The sequence below is a fragment of the Siniperca chuatsi genome, linkage group LG18 (assembly GCF_020085105.1).
Source record: "Siniperca chuatsi isolate FFG_IHB_CAS linkage group LG18, ASM2008510v1, whole genome shotgun sequence".
NCBI lineage: Eukaryota > Metazoa > Chordata > Actinopteri > Centrarchiformes > Sinipercidae > Siniperca > Siniperca chuatsi.
Window position 1 is genome coordinate 23,445,334 of NC_058059.1, and position 17,072 is coordinate 23,462,405.

A 17,072-nucleotide genomic window follows, 5' to 3' on the forward strand; every position below is an offset into this window, starting at 1 on the left:
GTGTTAGGTTTTGAGTGTGAGAGAGAGAGAGAGAGAGAGAGAGAGAGAGAGAGAGAGAGAGAGAGAGGTCTGGCTATGCGAGACTAGGCAGCAACCAGTGCTTGTGAGCACAGCCTCATCCTCTTGTCGGTGTGCTCGACTGCATATAACAGCTACAGTAACGTAGCTTGGAAACTAGCAATATGGGGCACTGAATTTGAAGAATTTACTGTTTATCAGACCACAAATGAGACAAGAATTAGGTTTAAAAAAAGATAGACGCTGCCAGAGTGTCGTGTTTCTGGGGGCCGGGCTTCATTGCTTACTGTACAAAAACACAACTTTATTCACTGATTTTGCTGAAACTGGACTATATTTTATGGAAAAACATTTTATGGTTTTCCCTCTGTCCTCTGAGCTCCCAGTCTGGGCAGAGTCAGCTAACAGGACGGCTAGCTGCATGGCTAACTGAGCTAACGGCAGCTACAGTTAGCAGTAGTTAGCGGTTACTTTAGCAACAAGTAAAGCCATCTGTCCATCAGGAAACTAAATTACAGAGAGTTGTGGCGAAGCAGCTGGAGGACATCAGAGGGAAAACCAGAAAATATTTTACTTTCTTTCACAACCGAAAAAGCACTTTCTGCGAGACATACTGAACAACCTCCAGCTCTAGCTCAGCGAATGAATGACCACTTTTTATTGTGTTGTTAATAAAGTTAAAACAAGAAAAAAAGGTTGGGCGATGGGCACAGTTTCTGAATACAGGCTGTGTGCATTTCTCCGTGGATTGAGCGTTTTGATACTTTCACAGTATTTACAGTGGTGTGAAAAAGCACCTACACCTGCTTTATTACCAAAAACGACATGGAAAGCTCACTTTTGACCTTTAATGCGTTTACCACCAAATCTGCAGGAGGTGGGTAGGAACAAGCTGACCTACAAAATGTGCTTTGTTTTCTTGGTCATTTTTTTGGTTTGGTTTGGACTTAATCAGCACAAACGGTACAAATGATAAGACAAAAGGTCAACAAAAAAATACAAACTATGTAGGTGAGATAAAGAAACTTATATATCATCCCAAGAAGAAAAGAAAAAAGTGCAACCCATCCAATATCAATGTTCTTTTCCGGTGACAGGGTTGAATTATGGGATGGTTTGCATCCTTTACTGACATACTAATACCTTTCACTTACTAAGTTATTTAATGCATATAATGCACATTAAAGTGTCCATGTTATTAGTATTATTATAATTATTATCATTATTATCATGAGCCATTCAGATACAGCTCGTCTGTCTCTGTTGTATAATGTCAGCTCTCTCTGCCCCTCTCTGTCTGCCCACCCCCACCCCCACCCCCCATCTCTTCCAGGAACTGGTCTGGATCAGGTTCCTGCAGATCAATGGAGATCTGGGTCCGCACCGTTTACATTATCGTTGCCAGTATTAATGCTCTTTTAATCTGCTCTGGATTACAGCCATCGATCCACATTATCTATCCGCACGCACGGCCGAGCCCAAAACACACACACACACACACACACACACACACACACACACGGAAAAACACACTGACTCCCAGACACAGAGAGAAACCAAAATAACAGAACAACAAAACAACATGAGCAGAGACAGGAGCAGGGAGGACAACAAACAGAATGTGAGTCCACTTCCTTGTTTGTGTTCGGTCTCTGTATGTAAATGTGCTGATGTGTATCTATAACCGATATACCGATATAACCAATACCCTTATGGTCAGATACAAAGAACTGTCAGCTGAAACAGCAGACAAACATATCACAGACAAGATAAAAATAAGAAAAAAGTTTGGTAAGTAATTTGTGAAACATTGTTATTATTATTATTGTTGTTGTTATTATTATTTGTAGTAGTATTGTCATTATTGTTGTTGTTAATTTGTTTTCTTTTTATATTATTGTTATAATATGAATATATATTGTAACAACAATAATAATAATTATATGATAATTATTACTGCTATTAATTTCTAAATACTAGTAATCTAAATTAAACTATAGAATTAAAATTGCTATATTTATGTATGTTTGTTTGCCATCCTCAGAAGTGAATACAGGATTTTGGTTAGACAAAAGGTCAAATCAGAAATTGCATTTATTTTCTTTCACCATAAACCCCGCTTGCTGCCTGACAGGTCCGTCCCGCCTGTCGACGTTTATTACGTCTCCGGACAGAGTTATTTCAGCAGCGCTGTGACACCAATACTAATGAACCTGAGGGAGGGACGAGAGGATGGAAACACGAAATCAAAGATAGAAAGAGCTAGAAAAAGAGATTTCAAAAGGAAGAAGACATAAAAACCAGAGAAAACAAACAAACCTTATCCCTTGTGCTGTTTTAGACATATTGTAAATAAATGATCAGCCTCTGCACTAGATCCAGACTTTCTTGTCCACCTCCGTTGTAGTTCAGGTCTGACCTAAATTGCTATGAGTCTCCAATATTGATTGGACCTGAGACTCCTTGGACACCTTGAGCAAATACATACTGGATCACTGAACAAATCTGAACACATTTTATTGTTTATTGGTTAAGCCCCTTAACATGCATCATCATCAAATCAAGAGGCTCCTGAAAACTACAAACATATCCTACATATGAGAAATGTCAGAAAACCACATGTGCCTTTATGTCAGTTCATCACATGTGAAATGCTGTTTCATGTGTGATGAATTCAAGTTCTTTTTGTAAAACAATTTTAAATAAACATCAGAAGTAAGAACAATTTGGCTTCAGATAAGAAAAATTGCTACTTTTGAATCATCCAAAACCAACCAACCAACAAGCCAATCAAGATGCAGCTAATTATTGATTATAATGTGTCTTTTTTCTGTGACAGTGTCTGTTTCTTTAAAAGCATTTTGTCATCAGTCATCCATGTTAGCTCCTTGGTTAGCACCTCCAGTAAGTTTATCACATGCCTTTTTCTACAGATTACAAGAGCTCTTTATACGCTGGCTACCACACACTCAAGTTTGGAATAGACGAGTGATCTACAAGGTTGGATTAATGCAATGCTTTACATTACAAAACAGCAACTTGAGCATTTAGAGTGTCTGTTGATGGCTGGGGTGGAAGGAGACAAAGACTGATGGAGAAAAATTACTTCTGGATTGTTTATTCTCTTCCGGGGGGTGGGGGCACACAAAACACAGCAGTCCTGTATAGGAAACGTTGTCTTTAATTTGAGAGAGACGAGTTTTTAACAGTATCACTGTGGTGAGATATTACTACTAATGTACTGCTTTCAAAGTAAATTATGGAAATTGTGGTAAATTATGTGAATAAACTGATATGGACCCCTTGTTCCTGTCCTTCCTGCTGCTCCCTACTGGCGTGTGTGTGTGTGTAGTATTGTGTAGCTCTGACTAATTGCGCGGTGTGTATTCTCTGAGCGCTCTGCCTCGATGAGCTCAGAGTCCAGGTGTCACGTTTGATTTGATCGCCGTAATAAAGCGGCGACAGGACCATTTTCTCCTCTGAACCCGAACCACTCAGTTGGCCCTGGCAACACTTCTACCGCTCCAACACCGCCTGGGCACCATAATTGGTGTGGACAGTCTTAACAAAAAATCACTACGCTATTCCTCTGAATTTCTTATTGGGAGCTACAGTGAAGGTTGTAGAAAGTCTGAACACGCAAGGCTGATGTTTGGAGTTTACAGATTTGATAAAGAGCTTGGTGCTTGGCTGAATGAATGCAGTCAGTGTCTATACATGAATGACATAGAGGCAAAAACTTGCTGTTGCTGGAGTCAGGTCAAAACCTTGTGACTCTAGTCTCCTCCGGGTATTCCACTGCAATCTGTATCTGCATACATTATCGAGATAATAACGTTTAATCTCGGGCCTTTGGCTTTAAAATTGGTATTTAGTGTTCTTGTTATCTTGATTCTGTCTGCATTATGATCAGATCTCAATATGCAAATTGTACAACCATCGTCATGGATCAAGGGAAGCAATGTGGGATACTCTCGAGGGACCACCACTACGGGCAAGGCGAGGGTCATGTGACTAACAGAGACAGCTTAAGGCTTAGCCTCGAGAGCCAGATTGTCGTCAAACTGTACAGATGTCATTTACACCTGGCTGATCAAAATGTGTGACGATCCGATCGCAATTATAATAAGTAATAAATGCTGAGTGCATTTTAGGGGTGTAACGGTATGTGTATTCGTCCCGCACCGTTCGGCACAGGGCGTTCGGTTCGGTATGCAACCTTGTCAGTTCAGTACGCCCTGTGACCCAAACAACTGTTGTCAAAATAGTCTATTTATGTCTACTACTCGCGCGTGCAGAACAGAAATTCTAGAGCGCAAGTTTTACTCAGAAAGTTTAGGCAGCGCACCAGTTTTTGTCTTTCAGCTGTCGCATGCTAGTCGTGTTAGCCCGGTTAGCCAGGTTAGTCAAGCTCATGTAGTGTCATTGTCAGTAGTGTCACTGCCATCCGAATGGCAAACACAAATGAGAAACCAGAGCTGGAGGATCCTCCCATGACATTTAGATCCTCTGTATGGGAGCATTAGTTTAGGTTCTCTGGTTAGTTACAGCGAAAATGGGTAACAACTAGTGTCAAACTGTATGCCGACATTGTTCATCTGAAGTCAGGTATGTCTGTGGATACACAGCGGCATCACCCGAATGTGACGAATAGCGGAACAAGACAAAAACAGACTGTAAGGCTAGTCCAAGCAGCCTATCACTGCAGATTTGATAAATGTGTGTTATTTATTTATTTTTTCTTCTTCTTTTTGCCAGCATTTGAGTGTCTTAACTGTTAGAGTAAGAATTAAGGCCAAACAGCCACTGTTGAAGGTTTACATCTTTCAAAATAAATGACAAAAATTTTATTTTCTAAATGTTTTTGTTTTCCCTGTTGTACCAAGTACGTACCGAACCGTGACCCTAAAACCAAGGTACATGCCACACACTGAAATTTTGTGTACTGTTACACCCCTAGCAATTTACACCCACATAAACATGTTTTTTCCTCATCCAGATACAGATAGCGTGTTAATACCAGGAAGAAACTGAGTCTTTTATGACGGAGTTCATGAACAACAAAGTAGCAACAAGTCCTCACTCCTAACCAACATAATAGGACATTTGTCAGTGCGTTCCAAAACACATTAGATGGTTCGGAGATTTGGGTGTGTTACGCTAGTAGCGGATAATGTAGCCTAATGGAGCCTCTAACAGGTAGCAGATGAGTGGGCTACAGAGGTCTGGTAAGCTCACTTCTTTCTAACTCCACACCCCCAGATTTTCAAACTTGCCCCAGCCAACGCTGACTCAACTGACATCACTTGAGGACATTTAGGGCTTCCTCTAGGGCCACAAAAGGCTTTATACAACTTATGCAGCAGTACTGTCCAACACCTGTAAACAGACTTTGTCATGTCTCAGTTTCCAGCCTCCAAAACTGCTATTGACAGGATAGGACAGAGATAACAGTTTCTGTCAAATCTTCTCACGCTGACACACAAACAAACATCAGAAGTCTCCTCTCAGCAGCCTGAAATCCATTATTACAGATCGATAGCAGCCTGAGAATATGCAGGAGGTCAGAACAGAAACCCTGAAAACGGACACAAACTGTATTCCCACAGTCTGAAACTGTAAGACCAAACACAACCAACACACACACACACACACACACACTAACTGCTGGTAATCTGTGTCATAAAGCAGAGTCCAACTCATAAATAATGCAGTGTGTCTGCTTGCAGCAGGATGCGTAAAATGGAAAATATTTAGGTTCAGTCATTCAGATTTTCAGCATCATTTGACTCTTCTCAGTGGACTCTTCTCATGCTGTTCTGTGACTTAAAAGACATTATAAGTCTGGTGATATTCTATATTTTTCCTAAAGTCAACAAACCCCATGAAAAGACCAAAACCAGCAATGAATGTATCCTTCTGACAAGTATTGTCTGTGTATCCAATGCCGGATATATCTTATTCCTCTGTGCCATAGAGCTCCGTTGTTGTCCAAAAACTATTAAAACCACATCAGTGAGCCATGTTCCTTCATTACCATGAAAAGCCTTCCAGCAGCTCGAAATGCATAATCCCTTTTAGGTAGGCTTTTCATTTGAAACATCTGTAGGAAGTGTTGAATTTCATTGACAGCAACTTAACAGCGATCGAAAAAAAATGGCAAAGTAGAAGCAAAGCAATTTTTATTCATGTATCAATGAGAACAGTGTTTGTATTAAAAAGAGACACTAAGAGCAGCAGTATGGTGAGTATGATATGACTATGTTGGTGTAATGATAGGTTTAATGCTGTGGAAATGTACAATATACTGAATTAACCATGGCTCCTATTTGTACTCCAGCTTTTATATGTGCTATTCTATTCTAACACTGATTTGAGCATCGTTTTGTAGCATTTCTCTTCATCCATAATTTACTTTGAGTCACAGGCAGGCAGCGTCCTCCAACCAAACAATGGACTCCTCATCTCTCTCTCTCTCTCTCACCCTCCCTCCATTTTGCCTGGTTAACCCGGCTGTGAGGTGAAGAAGAAGTGAAGTGAGAAGACCGAGGCGGGTCACGCAGAGATTCCCATCAATAATTCATCGGGCCGCTGCTACCTCTGCTCTTGTGTTCAATTCCCCTGACGATCACATAATACCTCCCCCCAAAAGAGAGAGAGCGAGAAAGAGAGAGAGAGAGAGAGAGAGGGAGAGAGAGAGAGAGAGAGAGAGGTCCAAGGGATGGCGAGGGAAAGAAAAAGATTCAAAATGAGGTAGAAGGAGAGGAGGAGGCACGCAGGAAAAGTGATGTAAAAGTGATTAGTAATGTGTATGCCATTTGTTGTCTTTTTCTTAAAAAATCTGAATTCACACATTGTAAACCTGATCAAACCTACTTTGGCAACATTGTAGACTACATGGCTAAAAGTATGTGGACACCAAAACAAATACCTCTGTACCTGACAAAGAGCCAATTTGGGCTTGAAATGTTGAAATTAGTACGGGACAACTTTAAGTTATTATAGTTATTAATCAGAAGCACAAAACTAAACCTCCACGCTCTCCTACTACTAAAGATCAATGCTGGAAAAACTAAGACCATGAGAATAAACCCGAAACTACTCAATCCCATTACACTCAGGGGGGAGGCCATAGAGGACGTGGAGCATTTCATCTACTTAGGGAGCAACATCAGCAGGAATAGAGGAGCAGACAAGGACATAGAGCTACGCATTGGTAAAGCACAGCAGGCATTCAAGATACTACGGCCAATCTGGTTATCAAACCAGTCCTCCAACAACACCAAGCTGTGTATCTTCAACACCAACGTGATCATATAATACAAAGAAAAGCCTCAAGAGAGTAATTTAGAGAGGAAGAAACGGATTTGGAGAGAGACAAGTGGAGAGGAAGTAAACTTAAACAGAGAACCTAAAAAAACCAAGGGAAGAATGTGATGGGATTCACAACATCATTTTTATTATCATTAATATTTTTATTGTTGTGAACATACAGAACATGAATGTGCATAATGTAATAGCAAGAGAAAACTCAAAAATAACCCTGTCTCCCAGTTCTCTCTTTTTTTTCTTCCCCCTGCATGCTGCTCATTTCTCTCCTCTCTCCTCATCTCAGGGTCAGGGAAATATTTGCTCCATCTATTGTCTGAGCGTTGCAGCTCTGACCTTTGACCTCAGCTCTATTGATTGCTTGTAGTGTTGTTGATCTAGGAATTGAAGCTCCCTCTGTTTCTACAGTCATTTTAAAGTCAGCGCGGAAAGAAGAGAGAGCGATGAAATGAGCAAAAGGTAATGCCTTTTTAAAAAAAGAAAGAAAGAAATGAAAACAACTAAAACGACTAGAAAATATACTTAAGATGTACTCCTCATCCCAACAATCAGATGTGTATGCATGTTTCTGACGTAAAAACCTGGACAATATCGACCCATTCTCCGTGAAACCACAAGACACCAATTACAGTTCCAGAGTGAAACTGGAAGAAAGAAAACAATTCATATGGTGGAGGCATCATGACTAACAAATCTAAAACTGTCGAATTTCCATGATATAGAGATAGGTCCAGTACATGTTTATACTAGCTTAGCACAAAGACTGGAAGCAGGGAGAAACTGCTAGACAAGCTCCACCAAAAGAGAAAAAACAACAAACACCCGTCTTTGTGCTAAGCTAGGCTAAACACACCCTTGACCAGAGGACTTCCCAATTTACCAGACAGTTCCTTTAGATAATGACATAATTGTGTTTTTGTCTTTGACAAGCACATGGTTTAATGAAGGTCATCTGTTAGCACAAATACTGGATATATACTGGATAGTTGTCTGTAATGCTAACACTTTGTAAAGTTTGAGATAAAGCCACAAATCAAGTTAACTTCTACCTCTAATTGTCTTATAGTTAGCATCGAGGTTGCAGCACCTAGCTTTAGTCAACAAAACTAAACTCTTGAACTGGTGACTAGCTTACTAAGAAGATACAGTATGTAAATCAGAAAGCTTTTGAGTATTTTAATGTCTTAAATGAAAAAAGGTTTTTGTAAAAAAAAACTTGTTTATTCCTCAAGGTAAGGAATTAGGGTGACCAGGTGTCCCGCATTAAGGACTTCACCGCATTTTAATCCCTTGTCCCGCGTCCCACATATTGAGTACATGTCCCGCATTTTGGCTCTAGTTTTCAAAAGCCAAAACACTGCAGGACAGACACTTTTCTAAAATCTGGCTTTTATCCAATCGCTGTGAAGAAAGCAGGGAAGGCTGTCTTCACGGGGCCGTGTTTGATGTCAATCACACGTGGGGTCAGTGCAGGTTAACCTGTCGCCGTCTTTGCTCCGCTACGGCCAACGGGGGAAAACTGCAAGTCGCCACAAAGTCACACACTATGCAGATTCAGGTGGAATCTGATGGAAACTACCACAAACAAAAAGAAATGCAGCTACAACAAAGACTGTGAAACTGCTACTACTGCTATGACTGGGTGAAGCCGGTGGAAGGCGATTCTCAGCAAGTTTTTTTTGCGTAATGTGTTAGTTATGTGCTGTTGAGTAATTTTTAAATTTCACACGGGGGGAATACGACACAGTAGACCTACTAAATATGAATCGCTCAAACAAAAAGTAGAAAGTGAAAAAGAACATCTAAGGTAAACTGAACTTTATTTAGAATATAGAATAGAATATTGTGGGCCTCCAGTGTGGTGCTAGATTTGAATATTAAGTACTAGGTTGGTGGTATTCTTGTGTTTCAGCCACGTGCTTTCCATGGTGCTGGAAGTGCATGGCCTGTGTACCCTTGCCTGCAGTTGTGGTGATGGACAAAACTGAAAATATGTATTTGAATTTTAGTTTTTGTTCCCTCCCTGATCGGTTTTGATTTGTATTAATCTGGTTTTATTTTATCTGATATTTTATTTTTTGCCTAATTTTTAATGAAATACAGTAGTTGGATTTGGGTTAGGAGGATGAATTGAAAGACTTGAAGTGAACAGGCCTAGTGCTTTGGTTAAGTTGGCTATGTGGTTGTTCTTCAGTTTATTGTAGAAAAGTCTGAATGACGTTAATATATGGTGTTTGGAAAGCACAACCATGCATTGGTAAGGTGCCCCACATTGTCCCACCCAAACATACTCTTTGTCCCACATTTGGTTTGTTGGGATCTGGTCACCCTATAAGGAATTGATAAGTATAATTTTAGTATCAGTAGCAAACTCAGGTACTGTAACTATTGGCACTAGTATCAAAAAAATTCTAGACAATATCCAACCCTATTGATGATTTCAGGTTTGATTCGTGAACGCTAGACCCACTGAAAAAGAAAACAGTATCATACATACACCAGCCAGGAAGGGTTTTTCATTATCAGAGGGAAAGCAGATGAGTACAGCTCCATCAGACAGCAGTATAAGTACGAGGCTGTACAGTGTGTGTCTGCATGCTGATATTTTACAACAGACAGGGAAGCACAGATGACATTAATGCTCCCCTGCTCTCCTCCAGCTTCACCCTCCATCCGCCGTCACTCATGTTGTTTCCTATTAACCTATATCATCAAACACCACCCCTGAAAATCAGAGTACCCCTAATGAAATAACAGTCAAATCCCGCACAGATAATCTCATCCACATCAACATGTGCACAAATTTTAAATATGAGGGTCTGAGCTGGACCAAATCTACTGACCGAATCTAGGCTAATCGAATACAAATTTCCAAAAAAGTTTCAGCAAAGATTGTTCAGCCTCTTGAAACCTTGTTATATTTATACCATAAATAATGCCTCATTTCAAAAGCAACCACAATAAATGTCAGAGCAAAATTTTAAAGGATACTGAACAGATATTATGACCGAACATTGTAATATGATGCACCTACTAAATATCAGAAACTACACCAGGATGTGTCAGATGAAACCAAGCAGATATATGACTTTAGAATATGATACGATCTACATAAACTCATTATTAAAACACCATAAACACATTTCCCTCATGGGGATCAGTGAAGTTTTTTTATCCTATTACTGCAAAATGATTGATGCTTTATGAAATCAGGTAATTTCTAAGATCATTATAGAATAGTAATTTGAATATAAGGCATAATAACTGTCCATTTAGGAATATTTTAGGAATGGTATGGTACACCGTAAACTGTGTCCATTAAATTAACAGTACATTTTTATTATGTTTTTATATAATTTAGATATGTCATTTCTATATGTTGTCATTTTGACATGTATGTTTTATTAAATAGTAACACAAGTGTATTTTATTCCAAAGAAGACATGCAGATATGATAAAAGTGATTTGAAAATTTTTGAAAGAATTTGAAAGAACACATCACGTGTCCTGGTGTTAAAGCAATCAATTTCAATTTCCTTGATTTTACCAGGATAATTCACTGAGTATCCGTACTGCTTTCCAGGTAGTCCTGGATATATATATAAATATATATATATATATATATATATATATATATATATATATATATATCAAAAACAACTAAATGTTTATGCTGATGGTTTATTGTTATTGTTGTTGATATATTATAGTGATACAGTAGAAATATATACACACTTCAGGTACTGTGTGAACTTAATGAAAATGTTGTAAAAAGTGTTTGTTATACTACATTGTCTATATTTAAAGTAATGCTGTCCAGTGAAAACCATCCGTCTCCAAAATGTAAACTTTTTAGGAAATTCTAAAAACAGCCTTGATTTAAGCTTTTAAGATTTTTTAAAGAAATATTTGGGTTTTATAGGGTTTTTTTTTAACCAAAGAAGTAGGAGAATTTTCTCATCCCACAAAGGAGCATTAAATCCTTTAGTTTAGCTGAAAACTTCTGTTTTCTGTCTTCTTGTTTCTTACTTGACAGCAATGAATATAATGAAAGTTTCAAAACGGAATTCTCACTACATCATTTCAAATATTCCTTGACCAGTGCATACTTTATAACAATTAGCCTACTGTTTTAAAGCATTATTTGATAATGACCATTCATTAAAAAAAAGTAACATATGATATTTATTCCAGCATACCTCGCACTGCCACACACTCTCTCAGTAATAATTTAATCTGTATAGCCTACTGTATGTTTTTTGTCTAGTATGTATGTATATACATATATCTATTTTCAAACCTGTTGTCTTTACATAATAGCTAAATGTTTGTGTCCTTATCTTATATATTATAAAGAGTACAGTCTAGACCTGCTCTATAGGAAAAGTGCAATGAGAATTGAATCTTTGTTTAACTTTGTTGACTTTGTTTAGTTATATATCTATATTTGTATCTTGAGCTATGACAACCAGTGTCAAAAAAAGTTGATTCTGAAAATACATATACAATGTTCTGACACTAATAAATTTTGCATTTTATACAGATTTCTTCATTGTGTTTGCCATGTCAAATTTGGAGCCAATATCAAAAGTTTTGCACATTGCAACTCTGTTGTGAAAAGCCAAAACAATTGTTAAATACTGGAATAAGTCTTTTCCTTAATGCAGTAAAATGTACCGAAGCAAAGTGAATGTACTGATAGTGAAGCAAGGTCAATCTGCCTTTAAAACTGGAAAATAATTGTGATATGATATTTCAAAATATAGGTAACTCTTCTAGGCGTAATTCCAGAAAAGCTCAAATCTATTTGTTACCAGTATCCAGTAAGTGTATTGCAATTAGGTGTTTGGAACCTGACCCTAACCCATACAACATATGGATAGTTTTGGAACTCTCTGTGAGTGAACACATTGTATCTCCATGTATTGGTGATTTTAATTTTTTTTTTTTTTTTAAGAAGTGTTCCTTTGTCAGTTGAGAAATTTCTCAACAACAAATATTTTTGAAAAATGCACTGCCACAAAGCTGAAAAATGTTTTTCTTCGCTCACGAAAGGTTAACGTTATGGAGATACATGATTTTTACAAGATAGCGACAATATCCACTCGCGTTCCAAAAGCAAAAAATGATTTACAGTTTGAGTCCTGTGCAATAAGGTTATTCAACTCTATTCAATTCATCCTTCACTTTCTGACAAGCCATACATTTCTCTCCATACCAGATACCTACATGCATACATGCTCCCCTCCTCCTTTGTTATTTTAATTTGGCTTTTGTTTTTATTATGTTACTTTGTTTTGTTTTTTTTATTCTGTATGTATTTATAGCTTAAAAACTATAAATTAGATGAATGCAGCTGGAAACTGGATTAAGAAAACTCACAAGATAAATTGGGGAAATTGAACTGAACTCATGTTATCTTTATACTGGCTTACACTAACTTAATGCTGCTATAAGAAAATATTTCATTAAGATGGAAATCCCAATAAGCCAACAAATTTTCACACGGATTAGTTTAAACTCTAACAGTAATTCAGGTGAATGTAAATGCTCTAGTTTACACTCGTATCTTTTACAGAATACCATGTGAAATTCAAACGTGCTAGTTCTGAATGTATTATTAGGCTTTCAGAATTCAAAATTGCCATTAAACACACCTCTGTTAAGCACATCAGATATGATCAAATCATAGTATAAACTCACCACAGACAAACTAAACCCCACAACAACATTAAACTCGGTTCATGTTAAAATATTCCTGAAAAACTGAATATAATCCACTCTCAACCTTATCCCTAAAAGCCACCTGATCCTTTTTATTTTGCTCAGTCCCTGCTGCTGCTGCTGCTGCTGCTGTCCCCTGCAAACAAAATAGAGACTTGTTGTTGGGACAGAAACCAGGTTCCTCACTAGAGGGGGCACCAGACCCACTGATGCTACAAACCTTCATGTTTATGTCACAGCTGTCTGATCCCTTCAAGCCCTCACAATCAAACACAAATCCTCTCCCGACCCTCTCTGTCTGCTTTGGATGCCTTCTCACACCTCTCTCCCTGCTAATACCAGAAGAATACTATAAGCCTCTAACGGGCTAATGACAGTAACAACACCAGCTGAATCATGCAATGTAACTAAAATAAAAGCATGATGAGAGTCAACATTTCACCCTCTTGATTTAATTGGTCCTAAACAAGTAAACTTCAATATATTTAATATTTTAATTATTTCCTAAATGTCGTGCAAAATTTCCAAATGTAAAGAATTATTTTAAAAGGAAAGCACTGCCATTTTTCATCTTATTTTTTCAAATATCTTAATTGGCTATTTTATTTTTAAGCCTTAATTTGGGTGAAGTTTAGAGCAGAACAATGAACTGATATTTAGTTAAAGTGTAGTGTTTTCCGCCCTAACATGCAGGGACAGGAAAATAAAATCTGGGTTACTGCACAGTGCAGCGGGAGGGGGGACTGTTGGAGGGAAATCCCGTGACCTTGTCATTTCGAATCGATCCCTTTTTGTTATTGATCAACAATGGTAATCATAACACCAATGATTCTAAATAAATTTCATACATCTATATTGGAGTTCTGTGTTGGAGAGGAGGCACGAGGAAACACCAAAACAAAGCCAGCAAAAGATAAAAAAAAAGTCAAAACACCATTAGTGACAGTGGGGAAATAATTTTGGATTATTTTTATGAGGAAGATTTAAATTCCTCTTCTTGTTCCGAAACCAAAACACAAGCATGTTATCGCAGTTTGTTGTTTTTCTGCTCTTACCTGCCAGTCTGAGGGCCGACATCCTCTGAAACTCGGGCTCCTGCAGCCACTTCCACATCCTCCTGAAGGTCTCCCGGCCTGACTTTAGTTTACTCCAGGGTTTGGGGTTCCTCAGGAGGTCCGACAGGGTCCCCTGGGAGCGGCACAGCACCCTCTGGGCGAAGATGGCCTGGGGGATGCTGTACCTCTTCAGCTCCGCTGTGATCCTCTGCGCAACCTCCTTGGTGTTGATTTCCTCCAGCTGCCCCGAGCTGTTCATCCCATGCGTCCCCGAGGAGGAGGGCGGTCTTTCCCTGGTGGAAGCCAACACTGGCCCGTGGGATGGAGACTGGAGGTGGGGGTGGGGGTGAGGGTGGTGGCCCGCCGAGGATACGGCCGGGTGCCCCGGGTGGTGCATTCCGTTCAGGTGCGGCATCATCCCGGCCGCGGGGCCACCGAGGCCTCGGTGCTGGTGGTGATCCCCTCTGGCCAGCATGGAGGCGGTGTGGTGCGCGTCGAAATTCAGCATCTTGTCGTGGCTTCCGTGCGTCGTGGTGCCGTAGTTATGGAGACCCTGCTGGGTGTTGTGTATGGAGCCCAAGCCGTTGCCCAGCACCGGGGACAGGCTCTGACCCATCCCGGACATGTGGTCCTTGTGGTAGGGGCTGTAGAGGTTGTTCATGCCCGGTAGCCCCCGCTCGTCCCGCATCAGGGTGAAGCTCCCGCTCACGTTCCCGGACAGCCGCTGGTGGTGGTGGTGGTGATGGTGATGGTGGTGAAACTTGTCCGACACGGTGGAGATGGGGGGCAGCGATTGCAGCGGGGTTAAGGTGGTGTAGGTGCCGCTCATCCCCATCCCCGGAGAGGACGTGTCGCAGGGCACGCTCATGGCGTGGTGCAGCGGCAGGGACAGCTCCGGCCGGTACTCCCCGCTGCCGTCAAGTATCGTGGCCATGCCGGACACCATGGCCGAGCGGGATGACGCGGCGGCGGCGGCCAGGTCCTGGTGTATCCGCAGGGTGGACGCCGCCGCCGCCGCTACCGACGAGCTTCCTCGGCCGTGGTGCGGGCTATGGCCGCTCATCAGCTCCGCATCAGGGGCCACGGAGCTCACCGCCACCCCGCCATGCAGGCTGCCAATGCCGTCCATTGTCATGTCGGTGTTCATGGCATAAGCGTCCAGGTCCTTGGCCAGGCATCTATAAGCGTTAGTGTAGGCAGTCTTCATTCATCTGTCCTCTCAGTCCATCAGGTCGAGCGGAATTAGGTCTCCTTCTCCTCCTTTCTTTCGCTGCTTCTCCCCTGATGCGCCGGGATGGGTCAGTAGCCGTATTCCCCCTTTTCCTTCACTTCCGCGGTTGTTTCCCCGTTCTCCGACCTCTCCAGCTCCGTGTCTTTGTGTATTTCCCCCGGTGTGTGTACATAAAAAAAAAAAAGTGTTTTTACCTCAATCGTACGGGCCTGTGCGATGGCTTCCCCATATCCAGCCCTCTCCTCCTCCTACGTTACTCTGTTCCTCAGACCGGAGCTGTCCACGGTCCCCTAGCCGACGGCTCAACCCAACCTGCTGCGGGGGGGAGGAGGGGGGGGAACGGGCTCGGATGGAGGGGCGTCACACACCCGACTGATGGTGCAGCAGACCAATCAGATGGGCAGGTAAAGATCTAGAGGGCGTGGGGGACGGGCCGGCTAGCCAATCGGCGTCTTTGGTGTAAATAGCGGTGAGGAGAGTGACGCTGCTCTGGGTGGGATTTGAACGAAAAATCATTATTGTACAGTATTCCTATGAAATAATGCAGTGACTTGTCTGTAGGTTTTAAATGTGAGTGCAAGGCATCATACTCTGCTCTGTTCTGTTCTTTATTTTCCCCCTATTTAACATTCTGACAGTATTTGAAATGCACACTAAAATGGCAATCAGAAATCATTAAAGATATATATGTGGAACCAAATATTCGCTTCAGTGTGTCCTTATCTGACTTTATGTTACTGTATTTCAACAATGCTTGAAGAGAAAAGACATGTTTAGTATTCATATGATATTTCTATAATATTCGTGACTTTTTCTTGACCCAGCAGTTGAGAAAACAATTTCACCTCAAGGCCCCATTTAGTAGCTGTTCCGGAGCTTTCAATCATATCACATGATCTTCGTCACAAGACGGAGTGTGCCTAGTTGTTTTTAAGACACCATAGATGAGAAGTCCTTAAAGTGCTCCGAAATTTGTTTCATTTTAACGTCTACAATCCCATGTCAACTGGGAAAACTCCATCTGCTGATGAATATCATGTGATATGATTGAAAGCTTCAGTCAACAGTCACTAAATGAAGCTATTTCTATAACAACTCCAAAAAAATGTCAAGTCTACAACATTGAGGAAAATTTCCTTTTCTTCTTCCTTACAAAGCAGCCACTTCCACAGAGGTTTAGAATCAGAATCAGAATCAGAAATACTTTATTGATCCCCGAAGGGAAACTTTGTTACAGCAGCTCGTCTTTATGTCAGTGCACAAAGGAGAAAGTACTAGCAAAAAATATAATACAATACACTATAAAAACTATAAAAAACAGGTCAGAAAATAAATTAAGTACCGGGTGGGTATAAGTATAAAATAAAACAAGTGTGAAGTACCAAGTGGGTTTACCGGTTGATGATGATAATACGGTATAAATGCAATGTAATAATATAAGTAATAAGTAGTATTACAGCAGCAGTAATGGAGGTATGAATAATAAATAGGAAAAAAGAAATGTTTGTGTTTAAGGTTAGAGTTTTCCCCAAAATACCACATTAACGCAACACTGGTTCATCTTGAAAGTCCTGACCATCGGACTTTCCCCCAGCACATAAACACAGCTTCAAGAGTCAGAAAGATAGAAAATTAAACTCATTGAAGACTGGAAATCACCGGTCCAGATTGCTGCCAAATTTCACATAACACAACATAACCTGACATGATGCAAA

At 40.4% G+C, this 17,072-nt stretch overlaps 1 protein-coding gene across 6 annotated transcripts in view; it reads right to left on the bottom strand.

Annotated features, from left to right (window-relative positions):
• onecut2 (one cut homeobox 2) overlaps window positions 1–15,656 on the bottom strand; it is a 92,865-nt gene extending 77,209 nt beyond the window's left edge. For 2 of the 6 annotated variants that reach the window (XM_044173304.1, XM_044173300.1), the window contains exon 1: window positions 14,127–15,652. In XM_044173304.1, the coding sequence (XP_044029239.1) occupies window positions 14,127–15,333 (1,207 nt within the window). In that variant the 5' untranslated portion in view covers window positions 15,334–15,652. The other 4 variants (XM_044173303.1, XM_044173305.1, XM_044173302.1 and 1 more) reach the window with 4 other exon arrangements.
• Window positions 15,657–17,072: the final 1,416 nt, after the last annotated feature.